Raw genomic sequence first — 21,471 nt, 5'->3', positions numbered from 1 at the left:
CTAGGAAGGATGTGCTGAGCCCAGGTTGCTGCAGGTCTGAGTTTTATCACAGCCACAGACTACAACTAGACACTGTACAAATGAGACACTGACTGCAGAAAGAAGTGTGACTAGCTAAGCTTCTCACGTATCGCCTTAGGGGCACACAGCGCTAGTGCTGGCATCGACAAACATCAGCACTGAAACTTGCCATTCTACTCCAAACGCCATCCAAAAGGACAACTGTTCTGGGTTCACCAGCAAACCCTCTTCACTACTCCACAGGCATGAGGGAAAGATGAAAAATGTCTCCACAGTTATACATTAGAAATGTTGAAACACTTTCCATAAATAGTCTGACAGTAAATATTTGGGGTGTTTTGGGCTTTGTCAGATGACAGTCACTAGAGCAACTCTATGATTCTACAAACCAGTCACGACATAGACAATACCTCAAAAAATGAGAACACCCCGGAAGAAGGATGAAATCATTTACAAACCAAACTGTTGTGTAGCTGTTTCCTCCAAACTGAAGCCCTACTCCTCAGGGAGGGAAGAGGCCTAAGACACACGATGCTACAAAACCTTCCAAGGCTCACAAAGTCTATCAATCCCTCAAATTCTAAAACCAGGGCAGAGCTGAGGAGAGGGTTTCAGCCTGCAAGCTGAACAGGAGGTAACTTTTCTGAATTGTCACCCACACGGGGAATGATTTTGGTGATGTAGCTCCCTTGAAGTCAACCAAGCTCATGTAAGTAACCCCAGTAAATTCTCTGATGGTGATGCCTGTGGTGAAGCAGTTTCTTCAGAATCTTGTCTGGAATGAATACCAGATTGATCAGTTCTCCCCAGAAAAAGCCACACAACATAAGCAGAAGGAAGATTCTACCCATAAGGCATGATTACAAACACACACATCAACTTTGACTGAGGAAAGAAAACTTAACAATCATAGCATTACAATAAACTGACTTTTTACTTTGAAATATATTGGTTAAAACAAACAGACAGAAAAACACACACACACCAAAGGAATGTGTGGAGTGGGGAGGGGGAGTTTTGCTTTTCTAAAACACAGAACAAAAAAAAATTTAAAAAATAACATTTTCTAAGTGAAAGGCATAATAATTCAGGCTGGTTTTCTACATACAAACTTCATTATAATATAAAAGGATCAGCCAACAGCAAATAAATTTCTAAGAATATAAACACAAAGAATTCCTAACCATGAAAACAGTGAATTTGACTTACCAATCAATGCCAGAAAAGAGTAAAATGTAAAATTTAAATACTTTGAGAACTAGGAAGATAATGCATTTTCTTGGCTATGGCTTAAAGCACATCTATCCTTTTTGGAACAAAACTCTTGCAAAGTGGTATTTTATACTGATTCCTAGCACTATCAATGATCATAAAAGGTTCTGTAGTTCCTAAAGATACAAAAAGACCGCCCTTCGAAGGTCTTTGTGCCTTCGCTAAGCAGTTATATAGAAAACTAACAAGATAGGGACAGGCTCAGTCAGTAAACTGCCTTCACTTAAGCATGAGGACCAGAGTTCAAATGAGGACATGGTAGCATTTGTTTGTAACTTTACCAGCAGACAGGACTAAAGGACAGAGACAGGTGAACCCCTAGAGTCTGACCAGGAGAGCACTGGATTAAAGAAGAGATCTGTGTTACAAACTAAAGGCCCCCACCAAATCCAGCAAAACAAAGTGGAGTGGGGTGATAAAGAAGTAGAGGAGAGTAGCCAAATTCTGGCTTCCACATATGCGCATGTGAGTGTATCCACGATGCGCCCCCAAACACACACACTTGCATGCATGCAACATGTATACACACAAAAACCTGAACAAGTAAGTAAACCATTACTGACCTGTTCAGCTACTGAATCTCCTGCACCTTTTAAAGACTCCATGGAGGCAGGAATATCAGTCACCTTGGGAACCTTAACTTTAGCATCAACTTTTGGATTTATCAACTTGAGCCTTGATCTTGTATTTCTTTCTGTGGAGATTCCTAAAAATGTTTATTAAACAAGACTTCAGAATTCGATTTTATTAACTTTTTCAATTTAAAACTCGTGTGTGTGTGTGTGTGTGTGTGTGTGTGTGTGTGTGTGTGACAAGATGTGACAAGAAGGTTAAAGAAATAATTCAATAATTCATTTAGGTCCTATGGACATTTGTAAGTCACATTAAAAGCAATAAATTACAACATCTGGGATAACATTGAGGGAATCCTAGGCTTTTCCCTAGAGGATCTTCAATGACTCCACGTGACTACTCTTCCAGTTGAACAATCAATAAGCAGAGAATCTTGTATTTAAACTGAATCGACTTATTATATTTTCTTTTGAGATATGAAATGCAAATTTTCAAAAAGAATCTCTTTAGTAAATGAAGCACAGTTTAAACCATAAATGCTGACTTGCCCAGCCAGATCCTACAAAGAGCCACCATTTCAGATCTTAAGAGGATATCATCAAATATTTTAAAACATTTGCTTTTTAAATTTTGTTTTTGAAAAATTGTTATGTTCATATGACTTGTTTCATATCCAACTGCACACACAAGGTTGTACCAATGTTTAATTTTCTCCTGATACGTAAGAACCCAGGGAAGCATCAAGCACATTAGGCACGGTCATACCTGGAACATAAACTACGGATTGTTCTTCATCAGAAACTGTGGGGGAAATATGAAGGAAAGTACTGTAGAGCACGGTAAGGTCCGTGGGCTGCCCTGCTCTGTGTACTAAGTTATCTCTTTTGACCCTAGAATGTACTTACTTCTTACAACCTAGAAAATGAGAAAGGAATGGGTATTTTACAAAACAGTCCCCAGATCTTTTCCCCATACTTGCTCCCAAACAGAATGCTTTTGTGATATGCACTCTGCTATTTTGCTACTTTCCTCTTACAAACCATGCAAAATAAATCATGTCAATAGTCAGTAGCTCTGAAGGTCAAACAACATTTTAGGGCAAGTCAGTCATACAAACACAAAGGAATATTTACTCTTCTATAATACATTTATGAAATGTCCCAAAAGGTCCTAGAGCCAGGAGGAAAATATAGGGGGAAAAAAAGAACTATTTTCCATTTCAAAAGGAGAATTTCAAAAAAAAAAGATAGACAGACACACATTTTTCTGTTGCAAATGTACACATGTACACACGCACACGCACACACACACACACACACACACACACACACACACAATCTATAAAGTCAATATGATAGTTCCAAAGCCAGTATCATATAGAAGGCCCCAATGGTGTTCTGTGTGGGCTACCAAAAGAACCAAACATAGTAAACAGTTCAGGAAAACAGAAGGCGTAGTTGAGGGCAGTAGGAGAAAACATTACTATATATGACAGTGTAATTTAGTAATAAAGTAAATAAATAAATCTTTTAGCTTCACATCAATCCTAGTGATTGAATCCTGTTTCCAAGAATTACTAACTGGAATTGCCTAGTAGTATGCTGGGCTTAGGGATGCAAGCCTATAATTCTAGCTACTGGGGAGGCTAAGGCAGAAGGTGCTCAAGACCTGCCTGGACTACAGAGTGCGTCAAGGCCAGTCTGAGTTATGACCCTGTCTTCAAGGACGAGCAGGTAGGGGGTGTGGGTGGGGTAAGGGCTGGGGCTGTAGAGGCTTACCTGGAATGAGCAAGGCCCTAAGAGCCCTCTCTTTTACTTTATATCTTTAGTCTAACACAGAGCCTTTACATATAGTAGGCACTCAATAAATGTTTGGTGTTTGAAATGTACTTGAAGAAAAAAAATGAGAAAAATAATCCAAGACAATGGAACAAAATATGCTGCAGATAGCAGTGCTTTTAATTATGAGATAAATGCAGGGTGTCCTCCAAGGATGTGCTGCCAACAGGTTATTTTTCTAGATCATTCACAAAGGAGCCTGCTCACAACTGGGAGAGAAGAGCCGGAATGGAAGTGGAACCCTGCTCAGCTTCATAAGCTCGGATACTCCCCTCCTCCTTCAGCCCTGACCAACTTCCACTCTAACTCTCAGATAACAATCTGCTTTCTATTGCCTTAAGAAACAAACTATGGACCTCCACATTGTCCCTTCTTGCTAACAGAAGTGTTCACACCCCAATCTATAAGCAATGGAGACCTTACACACACACACACACACACACACACACACACACACACACCCAAACACCTTTTTTTAAAAAAAGGAAAATAAATCCCCTAACTCTGCATCCTATTAGTACACTTCCCCCTTTACAGCAAAACTTCTCATGAGACTTTCCATTGTTTCCACTTCCTCTCCTAATTAGTTATGAACCTATCCCAATCAAGCTTTGATTCTATCAACCTAACAAAAGTATTTCTAACTCCCCAATATTGGTGAACTATTAATTCATAGGCTTCTTTGCATTGATCAATGAATAGCATTTGATATAAATGATCACACACCAAAATTTGTTAGCTTAACTTCATAAAAACAGCACACTCACAATTTCCTATGACTTTTATAACAATCCTTGCTCCTTTCCCTTCAACTCCTCTAGCCTACCCATTCTCTATCACTTAGAGATTCTCAGGACCTCTGATTTGGAGTGTTTTCTTTCCTTATTCTACTGGAGATCTTATTCAATTCTCCTGTCTTTATATACTATCAGTATATAAAGAAACTTGATTTCCGCCAAGTTAATCTCTAGCTCAAGTCTACCTGCTAAAGTTAACACTGACATACATACAGTCCTGAGGACTAAAGTCTACCTGCTAAAGTTAACACTGACATACATACAGTCCTGAGGACTAAAGTCTACCTGCTAAAGTTAACACTGACATACATACAGTCCTGAGGACTAAAGTCTACCTGCTAAAGTTAACACTGACATACATACAGTCCTGAGGACTAAAGTCTACCTGCTAAAGTTAACACTGACATACATACAGTCCTGAGGACTAAAGTCTACCTGCTAAAGTTAACACTGACATACATACAGTCCTGAGGACTAAAGTCTACCTGCTAAAGTTAACACTGACAGACATACAGTCCTGAGAACTAAAGTCTACCTGCTAAAGTTAACACTGACAGACATACAGTCCTGAGGACTAAAGTCCTTACATTCATCTCAAAGATGGCTCCTCATATAGCCTTTCCCATACTCTTAGCAGCTCGGGCCAACTCCAAATCACAGTTAGCCTTGACTTTTATTTCTTATCTCACATTCCGAAAATTCTGATGGTATAACCCTCAACATACAGCTACAGTCCAACAACTTCTGACCAACAATGTGACATAAACCCAAATCATCTTTTTTCTCTCACCAGAATTACTATCATTGCCTCCTATCTGTCCTCTCTTGTTCCCACAAAAATTCCTCAGCATTCTACTTTTTACAGAGGTCAGAATGAACATTTTAAAACCCTGTGTCATACCTATTCTGAATAAAAATTCAAATTTTACAAAGCCTACAGTGCTCAGGCTCTGACCCTTCCAGCCTACTCCTCTTCTAGTTCCTGTTACACCCCCCTTTACTCCTGGTGTCTTAGTCAGAGTTCCTATCCCTGCACAAACATCAGGACCAAGAAGCAAGTTGGGGAGGAAAGGGTTTATTCAGCTTACACTTCCACATTGCTGTTCATCACCAAAGAAGTCAGGACAGGAACTCAAACAGGTCAGAAAGCAGAGGCTATGGAGGGATGTTACTTACTGGCTTGCTTTCCCTGGCTTGCTCAGCTTGCTTTTTTAGAGAACCTAGGACTGCCAGCCCAGGGATGGCACCACCCACAATGGGCCCTTCCACCCTTGACCACTAATTGAGAAAATGCCTTAGAGTTGAATCTCATTTCCTCAAGGGAGGCTCCTTTGTGATACCTCCCGCTTGTGTCAAGTTGACACACAAAGCCAGCCAGTCTAACTGGCGTCCTTTAATTTGTCAGTGACTACACAAGCTCCTGTGTCAGAGACTTTTCGTGTATGAGTTCCTCAGCTACACAGCTGTTTCTCAGAGTCTCCGGATGCACTCAGTCATTATCTTTAGGCCTTTGGTAATGCACCACTTTTTGGCTGAGGCCTTCACTGCCTAACCACATAGGTACTTAAAACTGCACAGTTCTCTCCAAATGTGACCCCTTTCTCCACTCTTCAACCTTTATTTTTCTGTGAATCACTAGGCATTTCGTTTATTCATAACCTTATTTCTCTAAAATGTTAACACAAAAAAATTATTTCTAACCTGTATATCTAATTTTGTATGGATTTCCACACAAAAGAATACCTAGTTTATATTAAGCCACTCACAAAGGGATAAAACTGATACTTATTTTTATGAGGTATGTTCCCAACAACTCTAATTACTAATTTCAACAAACCTTTAAAAAATTAGCATTAATATTTGTCTCTTCCAGCACATCATTTGGCAGCGACACAGGTATATGCAATTACTATTGACCATGAAGGTTTGCAGATATATTCATCTTACATCAATGTGAAGTCTTCATCTATTCATATTTAAAAACTCAATGGCAGAGATGATAATTATTGCAATGTTTTAGGCCACTCCCTTGTAGTCCAAAACTGTTAATATTATTATTAATACAGTTAATCCAACAAGTACACAGTAATAATCAAATTAGGTACTGCAGAAAGAGTATCCACTTATTACATTACTACAAACTTTATGGATTAAATAAAAAATAAGTTTACAACATAAGATTATGTTTTACTAGATGATCTAACCATAAAATGCACATGGTACCCTCATTATTCACACATAACATGCCAAAATACTGTGTCAAATAGCACTGCTAAATCAAAATGCTGAAGATACAAACAACTTTTCTTAAAGGCAATGATCAGTCATTGATTATCTTCTCTCATATGATAGAAATTGAGAAATCTCTCATTCACATTTAATTGTTTAACAGAAGCAATGAAAAATCTTTCACTCAATAATATGCAAAGAATACCAGATCATAGGTGCATTTGTCTTTTTTCCTAGGGAAAATTTTACCATGGTGTGGTCTGGAAAATGATCATCAATGTGACAGAAAAAAAACCCAAGATCCAAAGATCAAATGGTTCATAACTAACCATATTTTTTCAGCAAATATTCAGCAACAATGTAACTCAACATAGTTGTACGCAATATGGAAATAGAGAATGAAAGTATCAGAGGCTAAATGTTAATTGGTCATTAGATGGAAAGCCTTTGGAAATACCAATAACTTTGGAGATACCAATAATTTTCCAATTCCTCTCTTACATCTGAATTTCTATAGAACATAATTACCATGACATTTCCCATACAATTTCAGCTTCTCATCATTAGTGGATACATGGAAATGCTTTATGCTTTAGAGTAACTATTCAGCATGTGAGAAAATGCAAAAGATAGAGACTATATTACCACTTCTATAACAAATGGTGAGTGCTATGACTACATAAATGCGCTGAAGGCTACTAACAACAAGAGCAAAGGTTTGGACCACAGACTGTTAATTTGTTCAGTCCCAGGGAAACAGACCGTTACCACCTCCATTCTATATTAGAAAAATACCATTAGCTGTTATAAGCAAATGACTCTGTTTCCTAAGGAAAAGACTGATCTCAATTTCCGACTTTCTAATTCAGTACAGTGGTTCTAATGCACATATTTGCTTCTTGACTCTAATAGGTAAAGGGGGGAAAAGATTTGCTTTGAGAGTGCGTCGGTATGCTTTTTTCTACAGGACATGTCGGTAATTTCATTTGCTTTTACCCACCTATCAGAGACAAGAGAGAATTCTGTTTTAGAAAGTGTACAACTCTAGACAGTCAGCAGCACAGAAGGCAAAAGTATTCCTCTCCGTACACATGAAACTCTAAGCTAGGTAACTCAATAAAGGGAACGGGTAATACAATCTTCTAAGTTTCCCTGGGAGCTAAGTAGAATAGAATGTCCAGAATGATTCTGCCAAAGGTAACAGGAACGCCTAAAACAATGTCATCACCACTCCTAGCAAACCAACTGGCCTCTTTGCAGGCACTCAGAAACACTGATTACACTTCCTCCCTTGAGTAACGACCCTACAGCAAGGAAGTATATAAGCCAGACGAAAGTTAAGGATCAAGAGCTAACCTAATCCTAGAATTGAACCATTGCGAAATCTTGTCAGTTACCGAACTGGGAATTCTAATTACTGCGCGGCTAGAAAGCTTCACAGCTTCCTGAACAGAAACAATCCCCAAACTTCGATTTCCAACAGGGGTGACCCACAATCTAGTAAATCAACACGGCTTCGAGGCATTTCCTATCTTATTCCCTAACTAGCCCCAGCAGAACTGGTCCCAATGAAGCCTCCTAATGACGCAATAGAAAATACAGCATCACTTAAGGGCCTTAGGAGACCAAAAAGAGCAAATAAAATCACCTGATTTGCTCCTACTCGGTAATTCCAAATTAAGAGAAAAAGACTTCCAGCCCAGCTACCAACTGTGTTCACCCACACTTGTTCTCCCTACCACTACAGGCTCACTTCACACCCTCAATCAGCCTCACTGCAAGGGATGGCAGAGGGGCGCTTCCAGACTTGGCTGAGACTCCCCGATTACAGGCCATCTTTGCAGAACTCACAGCTAAGGCGGGCGGGTTACCCATGAGCCAGAATTCCCACCTAGCGACACTTGGTCGCCAGGTGATGGGCGAGTCGGGCACCCAGCCTGAAGTGGAAAGGCCCATCCCTAGCCCGGGGTCCGCGCCACGCTTCTCTGGCCCACACAAAGCCTCGCGCCCCCGCCCTCGCCACCCAGGAGGGCGCGGCGCCCCCTAGCAGCGGGGCAAAGGATACAGTCGCGGCTCCAGAACGCGGAGCCCGGCAGGGAGGGGCCCGCCGCGCCCGCCATCTTGAAACAACCGCCACTCGAGGCGTCGAGTCGGGGCCGCCACGCCCCGACCGCCAGGCTCCGTCCCCATTGGCCACTCGGCGCAGAGGCCCGCCCCCGCTTGCGCCTCCGGCCCCGGCGAGGGGAGAGGCTCCGGGCCGAGGTGAGGCGGGGTTGCGGAGATGTGAAGTGAGGCCCGGGCCAGGGTCGCGGGAACGAGCGCCCGGCGGAACCGCTGCTGCCAAAGCCGCCCGGGCCGCCCATCCTCTCCTGGCGGAGCCCTCAGGCGCTGAAAACTACAACTCCCGGCATGCCCTGAGCCCGACGGCCGCAGACCTGAGGCGGGGTCGGGCGCGTCAGCCGGCCGGCCGGCTGTGCACGGCAGCGCCGGGGACTGGGCCCGCCGCTGCCGCGCGCGGGGTGAAGACGCGTGCCATGGAGGAGACACCGCCCCCAATGCAAGCCGGCAGCAAGCCGCACCTTGAGAAGTTGACCCTGGGCGTAACTCGCATCCTGGGTGAGTGGAGTAGGACAATGGCTTGAAAGAACGAAGGTGCTGCGCTGGGTGCTGGGTGCATTGCAGCTAAGCTGGACCTATCTGCAGAGGGCATCCCTGCTGCGAGTTCCTTAGATGGGGAGGGAAAAGGGAGGTATCTAACCCGGCCGGGAAAGTGGGTGCTGAGAGTTCGGGATATTTGCCTTGCATCTGCAAAACGGAGTAGAGAGGCAGCAGGCACCTGGAAGCCGGGGGACGCGTCTCCCAGGAGGCGTCCTCAGCCCAGGTTGTATCCTTGAAATGCAAGTCCTGCTCAGTAGCAGAGTGAACTGCAGGACGGATGCTGCCAGTATCCCAAGGCAGCCGATGCCCAGTGTACAGCACCGAGTCGTGGAAAGGAACCAAAGCTGGCAGCGCTGAAGGGGTTGAGAGTTGTTCTTTTCGTTGTACGCTGGTTAAGTGACCGCCTGTACTCGAGCTACACTGATAAGGAAACAGAGTGCGGGAAACAAACTAACTTCTAAGCAACCCCAAACAAATCAGTTATCTCTCAATGACTAAGTTACCAGAGGCCTAGAGATGTCTGGTATTTCTGGGAAGTTAAGAAGAATCATGTTCCAGGATAAAGGAAGGGGGGAGGGGTAAAGCTGTCTTACATGTCCAGAAAATGTTTCGATGCTTTGCTCTCACAACTATAAAGAAATTGAACTTTTCTCTCCAGTGATCCACAAGTTCCCTCTATCATCTGTTTTCATCTTGCAGTGATCTGCTTTGACTACTGCGGACATCTCGCTGTTGAGGCTGTAACTTTAAAAACACTTAAGGTTGTTCTTACCTGTAACCATTTTTAGTTTCCTCCACCTGGAATTATCTCCATCCCAATGTCTCCTGTTCTTTGTCTAAATTTCTGATCGAAGTATTACGTCTAATAAGCCTTACATACACCTTCCCATATTGCTCTCTCGTAAACCTTTTTTTTTTCCACCTTATTAACAGCTATGAGCAGTGTGTGAAATTATGTGTTTTATTTGGTCCTTTTCTGTAGTAGAAATCTGAGACCAGGCTGATTTATTCTAGGAATGTGTGATTTGTTTAATATGTAAAAAAAAAAAAAAAAAGGATGTAAATAGAATGTTAGTAGAACAAAGGACAAAGCCTACATTTTCAGAAACTGCCAAAATGGTCCTTGACAAAAATCCAGCACTTTCTTGATTGAAAAATGGGGGGGAAATGTTACAAATAGAATATACTAGTAATATTGACATATGTCTGTAATTCCTTCACGGGGAAAGGAGTATGATGACGGTGATCACAAAGTCAGGCTGAGCTAATAAGATTTTTTCCCTCAAAATAATAAAAAATAGAATAAAAAACGTTATCTTGATAAGGGGCATCTGTGAATAATCTCACAGTCTTTTGTGTTGAAGGACTACCTGCTTTACCCTTACGCTCAACACCACAATATGCTGAAAGGGCAGCAAATGGTCCAGGTGTGCGGATTCACTAGGCTCATTTTGCCCCAGCAGAAAGAGATAAAACAAAAATCAACAAAGGAGAAAATGCAGGCAAGGAAGCTAATAAAAAAGAAAATTATGTGAGCGTTTTCAAGAGTCTTCTCACTGAAACCACACAGGACATACTTAATTTGTCTAGCAACACCTTTGTAACAGTATGTCTAAAGTGTCCTCTCAAACTAAGGAGTCCAGAATTTCCTTTACCTAGCATGTACCAACTTCCAGTCTCTCAAAAGAAAAATATATTCCACACTTTATTTGCATTCCAGTTTACAGATAGTGAGACATTTTCATCTAATGATGAGGGAAACCTCACTGAAATCCAGCTTCTCAAAGGCCATCCAAGGTCTTGTAAACATCTGCAGTCTCCACTCTACTATGCTTGATTTTTTTCAATTCTAGCATTTCTACTCAGCTTTGTAATAGAAATTATGGCCAGGGAAGTAGGCAGGAAAATGAAATCAATAATAAGAAAACTAAAGATGCCTGTTTGCAAATTATAAACTCTTACAAATTAACCCTAAATAATTCACTCACACACACACTATACAGTAGCAAAAGGCAATACAAAAATGAAATTAAGTTAACAAAGAAGTCTGTGACTTTTGCACTAAAACAGTAAAAGTCTTTTGAAGGATATTAAAACTAAAATGAGTGGGAAGAAATGTCATCTCTATAGAAGAGAGGTTTTCCCCAATCTGCAATTACTACCAACTCTCAACACCTCTGTTGCAGAGACAGACATATTAGCCCTAAAATTAAATGTAATATGAGGCCAGGAATCCCCAAAACAATCTTGGAATAGAACAATGTTTTTCTCTTTGAAAATTTACTACACTGGAGCTTACTAAACATTTGGGAGATGATATTGGTGACCATCTAACAATGTGAATAATTATCCCACTGATGTCTACACTTAAATGTGGTAAAAAGGATAATGTTTTTGTACCATGTAGTTGCTACAATAAAGATAATAGATCCCTGGGACTAGAGTTACAGTTATGAGCTGCCCTAGTGGTGTTAACAGTGAGACCTGGGTCCTCTGGATGAGCAGCTAATTTTTTTCCTTCATCTTTATTAACTTGGGTATTTCTTATTTATATTTCAATTGTTATTCCCTTTCCCGGTTTCCGGGCCAACATCCCCCTAACCCCTCCCCCTCCTCTTCTATATGGGTGTTCCCCTCCCCATCCTCCCCCCACTACCGCCCTCCCCCCAACAATCACGTTCACTGGGGTTTCAGTCTTAGCAGGACCCAGGGCTTCCCCTTCCACTGGTGCTCTTACTAGGATATTCATTGCTACCTATGAGGTCAGAGTCCAGGGTCAGTCCATGTATAGTCTTTAGGTAGTGGCTTAGTCCCTGGAAGTTCTGGTTGGTTGGCATTGTTGTTCATATGGGGTCTCGAGCCCCTTCAAGCTCTTTCAGTCCTTTCTCTTGATTCCTTCAACGGGGATCCCATTCTCAGTTCAGTGGTTTGCTGCTGGCATTCGCCTATGTATTTGCTGTATTCTGGCTGTGTCTCTCAGGAGAGATCTACATCCGGTTCCTGTCAGCCTGCACTTCTTTGCTTCATCCATCTTATCTAGTTTGGTGGCTGTATATGTATGGGCCACATGTAGGGCAGGCTCTGAATGGGTGTTCCTTCTGCCTCTGTTCTACACTTTGCCTCCCTATTCCCTGCCAAGGGTATTATTATTCCCTTTTAAAGAAGGAGTGAAGCATTCGCATTTTGGTCATCCTTCTTGAGTTTCATGTGTTCTGTGCATCTAGGGTAATTCAAGCATTTGGGCTAATATCCACTTATCAATGAGTGCATACCATGTGTGTTTTTCTGTGATTGGGGTACCTCACTCAGGATGATATTTTCCAGTTCCATCCATTTGCCTACGAATTTCATAAAGTCATTGTTTTTGATAGCTGAGTAATATTCCGTTGTGTAGATGTACCACATTTTCTGTATCCATTCCTTTGTTGAAGGGCATCTGGGTTCTTTCCAGCTTCTGGCTATTATAAATAAGGGAGCAGCCAATGTTCTTAACTGCTGACCCATTACCCCAGGCCCCCTTAATTTAGGTTTTAAGAAACTTAGAACTAGTGAATAGAATTTTAATATGATACAAACAAGAAGAGTTGATAAGAATTTAATAAAATGTGTTATGTAGATATGATCAAGTGGCAACAGCCTCAAAGTATTTGTAAACAGTTTACAAGATATCTAAAAAGAACTCTAGAAATTGAGCAGTTAAAGACACTCTAAAGGGTTCCAACTGATGTTTCTTTGAACCATATCTATATAAAGGTGACAGCCATACGTCAAGTAAGCAGATCAAAGCCACAGTTAGATACTACTATATCTCCACTAGCTTGGCCATAACAAAGACTGGCATGAGTTTTGTCAAATATTTGTGAAATTTGCTCAAACCCTCATGGAGTGTTGACGAAATTATAAACTGGCACAGCAACTTTGGGTTTGACTTTTCCTCAGAAGATTAAACATGGAATTACTGTATGATTCAGCAATTCCACTTCTCTTGATTTATCCATGAGGAAAAAAGTCATTTACATACAAATATTTGTTCCCAAATACTCTTAGGAGTATTACTGGTTAGCAATATAAATTGAAAACCACTGAACTATCCAACTAATGGATGAATGTAAAAATAAAAATAAGGTATAGTCATACAATAGAAAAAATATTACCTTAATTTAAAAGTTTTTTTCTCACATAATATATCCTGTGTATTATAATATATACAGTTTCCCCTCCCTCTTCTCCCAGTTTCTCCCCACTTCCCCTCCCACCCAGATCCACTCCTTTTATGTCTGTTATTGGAAAACAGTCTTCTAAGGTATAATAATGAAATACAGCAAAATAAAACATAATAAGATGAAACAAAAATTATCACAGCAGAGTTAAACAGTTAAACATGAGTAACAAAGAGAAGGAAAAGAGCACAAGAGAAGGCACAAAAATCAAGACCCACTCTTCACATACTCAGGAATCCTATAAAACCACTAATCTGGAAGCCATATATACACACAGGGCCTGGTGTAGACCTTGGCAGGCCGATGCAGCTCATTCTCAGAGTTCATATAACCGTTAATCATGTTGATTAGAGGCCTTGTTTCCTCGGTGTCCCTGTCCCCTCTGACTCTTACACCCTTTCTTCTTAGTCCTCTTCAGCTGGGTTCCTTGAGCTCCAAGGGGAGGGATTTGAAGGAAACATCCTCTTTAGGGCTGAGTGTTCCGAGGTCTCTCACTCTCTTCGTGATGTCTGGCTGTGGGTCTGTGTTTGTGCACATCTGCTATAGGAGGGAGCTTCTCTGATAGTGCCCAAGCAAGGCTCTGATCTATGAGTATAGCAGGATGTCGCTAGGAGTCAGTTATTGCTAGTTTGGGTTTTTTTAATTTGTCTTCATTTGCTGTTTTGGTTCTTAGAACAGTGGGATTTGGTTTTACCCTAGGTCCCCCGGCTTCAAGTCACAGGTTCTTGGTCACCCAGGTAGTGTCAGGGTAAGTGCCATCTTGTGAAGCGGGCCTTAAGCCAAATGAGATATTGGTTGATTACTTCCACAATTTTGTGCTACCATTGCCTAGCATATCTTGTAGGCAGGACACCATCGAAGATCAAAGGATTACTGGATGGGTTGGTGTTTCAGTTTCTCTTCTGGTAGCTTCCAAAGTGCTTTACTGTACCAAGGACACCATCATATAGAAGTGAAGCTCCATTCAGGCACCAGCTCATCTCCGCCATGTTTAACGAACTGTGTTGGTGCTGTCTTCAACAACGTACCCTTAGTTTGAAGAGAGCAACTTATCATCTCGGCAACAGCCTGGATCCCCAGGGGAGCCCTTTGGCCAACAGCTCAATTAAATGCGACCAATCCCAGTACTGAAAGCTTCATTTGTGCTGAGAGTTTGATGGTTGGGCTCTATCTCCACCCTCCCCCCTTTTTGGCAATTTCATTTAGCTTGCCTTCATATATGTGAATATTTCAGGAAGCTTCTACTGTATTAGGTTTCCATACTATCTCTCAAATGGCCCTTAATTTTAGCTGTCTCACTCCATATTCCCTCCCTTGTCCTCTTTCCTTCTCATTCCCACTGATCCTATTGTCCCATCCTACCCCCCAAATCCATTCATAACTATTGTGTTTCCATTCCTAAGGAGATCTCTGCCTACACCCACTCCCAGTCCCTTACTCTAGTCATATGGTTCTGTACATTGGAGCTTCGTTATTGCTGACTTGACAGCTGGTGCCCACATATAAGCAAGTGCGCTCCATGCGCGTCTTTCTGGGTCTGGATTGTCTACTTAGGATGATTTTTTTTTCTTGTTCCATCCATTTGCCTGCTAATTTCATTTTTTCTTGACAGCCGAATAATGTTCCATTGTATAAATATACCGCATTTTCTTTATCCATCTCAGTTGTTTCCAGTTTCTGGCTAATAGGGTAGCAGTGAACATGGTTGAGCAAGTGTCTCTGTGACAGGATAAAGGGTCTTTTGATAGATGCCCAAGAGTTACCACTGGGTCTTGAGGTAGATAGAGCTCATCTTCCTGAGGAGCCACTACACTGATTCCCTTAGTAGCTGTACAATACTCCCACCAGAAGTGGATTAGTGTTCCCCTTATTCTACATCCTCACCAGCATGAACTGTTACTTGCTGTATTGATGGTGGCCATTCTGACTGATGTTAAGTTGAAATCTTAAAGTAGCTTTGATTTGCATTTCCCCGGTGGCTAAGGATCTTGAATATTTCTTTCAGTCTTTCTCAGCCACTCTAGTTTCCTTGTAACAGTAAATTGTTAAAGCCTGCTCTACGCTCCCTGCAGGTGCACACGCTTCTCCTGCACCTGTCCAAGAGCTCTGGGTTCACAAATGAGCGACATGCACATGCAGGCTTATTTTTAATATGCTTAAACTAGCTGAATGGCTGGGCACTTTCAAACCTCCCTGCAGCTAGCACACTCTCCAAGCCAGTATTCCCGAGTTAACACTTACTAAATCTATACTTTATCTTTGCTACCCTAGACCTTTCTGGGAAGCCCTTCTGGGGCTACCTTTCCCTTTTGAACCTACATTTTGTCCATCTCTCACTGTTGCTCCTCCTTCCCAGCATGGTCCGTCCTAAACCCCTGTCACATGGAATCCCACCTCTCTTTCTCCTGCTTTCTTGCCCAGGAATGCTAAGAGTCCAGCCTCTGTCTCCCTGCCCAGCCATTGACTGCTAGCCATTTTATTTCCCAGTCAGAGCCAGTTGACTCAGGCTTCCTTTAGCCTACATGCTGACATAGCAAAAGGTTTTTAGGTAACATAATTAGCATGACCACACAAGCTGCTACATTTCCTCTTTTAGGAATTCTCTGTTTACCTCATTCTTTTCTTTTCCATTTATTTATTTATTTATTTACTGGAGTTTTTACATTTTTACATTTCAAATATTCCCTTTCCTTGTTTTTCACACATAAGTCCCCCTATCCCATCCCCCTTCCCTTTATCTAAAAGGGTGTTGCCCTGCCCATATATCCACATTTCGTGTTACCCGCCCCCCACATTCCCCTACACTGGAGGTCCAACCTTATCAGGACCAAGGCCTAATCCTTCCATTGGTGCCCAACAAGGCCATCCTCTGCTACATATGCAGTTGGAGCCATGGGTCAGTCCATGTATAGTCTTTGGGTAGTGGTTTAGTCCCTGGGAGGTCTGGTTGGTTGGCATTGTTGTTCTTATGGGGTTGTAAGCTCTTTCAACTCTTTCAATACTTCCTCTAATTCCTCTAACAGGGGTCCTGTTCTCAGTACAGTGGTTTACTGCTAGCATTCACCTCTGTATTTGACATGCTCTGGCTGTGTCTCTCAGGAGAGATCTATATCCAATTCCTGTCAGCATACACTTCTTAGCTTCATCCATCTTATCTGGTCTTGGTGGCTGTATACATATGGGGCACATGTGGGGCAGGCTCTGAATGGCCATTCCTTCAGTCTCTGCTCCAAACTTTGCCTCCATATACCCTCCTATGAATATTTTTGGTTCCCCCTTTTAAGAAGGATTGAAGTATACACATTTTGGTCATTTTTCTTCTTGAGCTTCATGTGGTCTGTGGATAGTATCTTGGATAATTCAAGCTTTTGGGCTAATATCCACTTACCAGTGAGTACATACCATGTGTGTTTTTCTGTGATTGGATTACCTCACTCAGAATGATATTTTCTAATTCATTCCATTTCCCTATGAGTTTCGTGAAGTCGTTGTTTTTGAAAGCTGAGTAATACTCCATTGTGTAGGTGTACCACATTTTCTGTATCCATTCCTCTGTTGAAGGGCATCTGGGTTCTTTTCAGCTTCTGGCTATTATAAATAAGGCTGCTATGAACATAGTGGAGCATGTGGCTTTGTTGTATGTTGGGTCATCTTTTGGGTATATGCCCAGGAGAAGTATAGCTGGATCCTCAGGTAGTGCACTGTCCAACTTTCTGAGGAACCTCCAGGCTGATTTCCAGAATGGTTGTAGCAGTTTGCAATCCCACCAACAATGGAAGAGTGTTCCTCTTTCTCCACATCTCTCTCCAGCATCTGCTGTCACCTGAGTTTTTGATCTTAGACATTCTGACTGGTGTGAGGTGGAATCTCAGGGTTGTTCTGATTTTTATTTCCCTGACGACTAAGGATGTTGAATATTTCTTTAGGTGCTTCTTAGCCATTCTGCATTCCTCAGCTGTGAATTCTTTGTTTAGTGCTGTACCCCATTTTTTAATAGGGTTATTTGAGTTCTTTGTATATTTTGGATATTAGCCCTCTATCAGTTGTAGGATTGGTAAAGATCTTTTCCCAATCTGTTGGATGCCGTTTTGTCCTAATGACAGTGTTCTTTGCCTTACAGAAGCTTTGCAATTTTATGGGGTCCCATTTATTGATTCTTAATCTTAGAGCATAAGTCATCGGTGTTTTGTTCAGGAAGTTTTCCCCAGAGCCCATGTGTTCAAGGCTCTTTCCCAGTTTTTCTTCTATTAGTTTGAGTGTATCTAGTTTGATGTGGAGGTCCTTGATCCACTTGGACTTAAGCTTTGTACAGGGCAATAAAAATGGATCGATTTACATTCTTCTACATGCTGACCTCCAATTGAACCAGCACCATTTGTTGAAAATGCTATCTTTTTTCCATTGGATGGTTTTAACTCCTTTGTCAAAGATCAAATGGCCATAGGTATGTGGGTTCATTTCTGGGTCTTCAGTTCTATTCCACTGATCTACCTGTCGTCTCTGTACCAATACCATGCAGTTTTTTTATCACTATTATTCTGTATTACTGCTTGAAGTTAGGGATGGTGTTTCCCCCAGAAGTTCTTTTATTGTTGAGTACAGTTTTCGTTATCCTGGGACTTTTATTATTCCAAATGATTTTTCAAATTTCTCTTTCTAACTTCATGAAGAATTGAGTTGTAATTTTGATGGGGATTGCATTGAATCTGTAGATTGCTTTTGGCAAAATGGCCATTTTTCGTATATTAATCCTGCCAATCCATGAGCATGGGAGCTCTTTCCATCTTCTGAGATTTTCAATTTCTTACTTTAGAGACTTGACATTCTTGTCCTACAGATCTTTCACTTTCTTGGTTAAAGTTACACCAAGGTGTTTTATATTATTTGAGACTATTATGAAGGGTGTTATTTCTTTAATTTCTTTCTCAGCCTGTTTATGCTTTGAGTAGAGGAAGGCTACTGATTTGTTTGAGTTCATTTTATACCCAGCCACTTTGCTGAAGGTGTTGGTTTAGTAGTTCTCTGGTGGAACTTTTGGGATCACTTAAGTATACTCTCATATCATCTGCAAATAGTGATATTTTGATTTCTTCCTTTCCAATCTGTATACCTTTGACCTCCTTTCATTGTCTGATTGCTCTGGCTAGGACTTGGAGTACTTTACTGAATAAATAGGGAGAGAGAGTGGGCAGCCTTGTCTAGTCCCTGATTTTAGTCAGATTGTCAGATTGCTTCAAGTTTCTCTCCATTTAGTTTAATATTAACTACTGGTTTGCCATATATTGCTTTCATTATGTTTAGGTATGAATTCCTGATTTTTCCAAGATTTTTATCTTGAAGGGATGTTGAATTTTGTCAAATGCTTTCTCAGCGTCTAATGAAATGATCATGTGTTTTTTTATCTTTGACTTTGTTCATATAGTGGATTACATTGATGGATTTCCATATATTGAACCATCCCTGCATCCCTGAAATGAAGCCTACTTGATCATGGTGGATGATCATTTTGATGTTTTCTTGTATTCTGTTTATGAAAATTTTATTGAGTATTTTTGCTTCAATATTCATGAAGAAAATTGGTCTGAAGTTCGCTTTCTCTGTTGGGTCTTTGTGTGGTTTTGGTATAAACTTTATTGTGGCTTCATAGAAGGAATTTGGTAGTTCTCCATCTGTTTCCATTTTGTGGAATAGTTCGGACAGTATTGGGATGAGGTCTTCTATGAAGGTCTGATAGAATTCTGTACTAAACCCTTCTGGTCCTGGGCTGTTTTTGATTGGGAGACTTTTAATAACTGCTTCTATTTCTTCAGGAGTTATGGGGTGTTTAGATGGTTTATCTGTTCCTGATTTAACTTTGGTACCTGGTATCTGTCTAGAAAATTGTCCATTTCCTCTAGATTTCCCAGTTTTGTTGAATATAGGCTTTTGTAGTAGGATCTGATGATGTTTGGAATATCTTCAGATTCTTTTGTTATGTCTCCCTTTTCATTTCTGTTTTTGGTAATTTGGATACACTCTGTGCTCTCTGGTTAGTCTGGCTAAGGGTTTATCTATCTTGTTGATTTTCTCAAAGAACCAGCTCCTGATTTTGTTGATTCTTTGTATAGTTCTTTTTGTTTCTACTTGGTTGATTTCAGCCCTGAGTTTGATCATTTCCTGTCTTCTACTCCTCTTGGGTGTATTTGCTTCTTTTTGTTGTAGAGCTTTTAGGTGTGCTATCAAGCTGCTGATGTATGCTCTCTCCTGTTTCTTTTCGCAGGCACTCAGAGCTATGAGTTTTCCTCTTAGCACTGCTTTCATTGTGTCCCATAAGTTTGGATTTGTTGTGTCTTCATTTTCATTAAATTGTAAGAAGTCTTTAATTTCTTTATTTCTTCCTTGACCAAGTTATCATTGAGTAGATCATTGTGCAACTTCCACGTATATGTGGGCTTTCTGTCGTTTTTGTTGTCATTGAAGACCAGCCTTAGTCTGTGGTGATAGGATGCATGGGACTATTTCTATCTTCCTGTATCTGTTGAGGCCTGTTTTGTAACCAATTATATGCTCAATTTTGGAGAAGGTACCATGAGGTGCTGAGAAGAAGATGTATCCTTTTGTTTTAGGATGAAATATTCTATAAATATCTGTTAAGTCCATTTGGTTCATAACTTCTGGCTTTCATATTCTCTATGTCTGTATTTAATTTCTGTCTCCATGATCTGTCCATTGAAGAGAATGGGTTGTTGAAATCTCCTACTATTATTGTGGGAGGTGCTGTGTGTGATTTGAGCTTTATTAAGGCTTCCTTTATGAATGTAGGTGCCCTTGCATTTAGAGCATAGATTTTTAGTGTGAGGGTTCATCCTTGGTAGATAAATATGAAGTGTCCTTCCTTATCTTTTTTGATGACTTTTGGTTGAACGTCAATTTCATTCAATATTAGAATGGCTACTCCAGCTTGTTTCTTGGGACCATTTGCTTGGAAATTTTTTTCCAGCCCTTTACTCTGAGGTAGTGTCTGTCTTTGTCTCTGAGGTGTGTTTCCTGCATGCAGCAAAAATGCTTGGTCTCCTTTACGTATCCAGTTTGTTAGTCTGTGCTTTTGATTGGGGAATTGAGTCTGTTGATGTTGAGAGATATTAAGGAATAGTGATTGTAGCTTCCTGTTATTTTTGTTCTTAGAGGTGGAATTATGTTTGTCTCTCTTCTTTTGGTTTCCTTGCAAGGAGATTACTTTCTTGCTTTTTCTAGGGTATGGTTTCCCTCCTTGTGTTGGAGTTTTTCATCTATTATCCTTTGTAGGGCTGGATTTGTAGAAGGACGTGTAAATTTGGTTTCGTCCTGGAATATCTTGGTTTCTCAATCTATGTTAATTGAGAGTTTTGCTGGATATAGTAGCCTGAGATGGCATTTGTGTTCTCTTAGGGTCTGTATGACATCTGCCCAGGATCTTCTGACTTTCATATTCTCTAGTGAGAAGTCTGGTGTAATTCTTAATAGGTCTGCCTTTATATGTTACTTTACCTTTTTCCCTTACTTCTTTTAATATTCTTTCTTTGTTTTGTGCAATTAGTGTTTTGTGACAGGAATTTCTTTTCTGTTCCAATTTATTTGGAGTTCTATATGCTTCTTGTATGTTTAAGGGCATCTCTTTCTTTAGGTTAGGGAAGTTTTCTTTTATAATTTTTCTGAAGATATTTACTGGCCTTTTAAGTTTGGAGTGTTCACTCTCATCTATACCTATTATCCTTAGGTTTGATCTTCTCATGGTGTCCTGGATTTTCTGGATGTTTTTTGTTAGGAGCTTTTTGCATTTTACATTATCTTTGACAGTTGTATTGATATTTTCTATTGGTATCTTCTGCCCCTGAGATTCTCTCT

At 40.8% G+C, this 21,471-nt stretch overlaps 2 protein-coding genes across 13 annotated transcripts in view; one reads left to right on the top strand and one right to left on the bottom strand.

The window, feature by feature from the left end:
• The window catches only part of Kiaa1328 (KIAA1328 homolog), a 294,734-nt gene extending 284,526 nt beyond the window's left edge, over nt 1–10,208 (bottom strand). For 5 of the 11 annotated variants that reach the window (XR_015642431.1, XR_015642433.1, XR_015642432.1 and 2 more), the window contains exons 1-3: nt 8,796–9,097; nt 2,632–2,667; nt 1,857–1,999 (exon numbers count right to left, since the gene is read on the bottom strand). Coding sequence is in view for 7 of the 11 variants with exons in the window: in XM_087593274.1 (XP_087449400.1) it covers nt 1,857–1,999; nt 2,632–2,667; nt 8,796–9,093 (477 nt within the window). In the remaining 4 variants the exon portion in view is untranslated. 11 annotated transcript variants of the gene reach the window in all.
• Nucleotides 9,184–21,471, top strand: part of Tpgs2 (tubulin polyglutamylase complex subunit 2) — a 57,052-nt gene continuing 44,764 nt past the window's right edge. The window contains 1 exon segment of one of the 2 annotated variants that reach the window (NM_001014147.1): nt 9,184–9,346. In NM_001014147.1, coding sequence (NP_001014169.2) covers nt 9,265–9,346 — 82 coding nt within the window. In that variant the 5' untranslated portion in view covers nt 9,184–9,264. 2 annotated transcript variants of the gene reach the window in all.

Source organism: Rattus norvegicus, chromosome 18 (assembly GCF_021556685.1).
Source record: "Rattus norvegicus strain SHRSP/BbbUtx chromosome 18, alternate assembly SHRSP_T2T, whole genome shotgun sequence".
Taxonomy (NCBI): Eukaryota; Metazoa; Chordata; class Mammalia; order Rodentia; family Muridae; genus Rattus; species Rattus norvegicus.
Note: the sequence above shows the minus strand (reverse complement) of the source record. Positions and strands in the feature narration are given on the sequence as shown.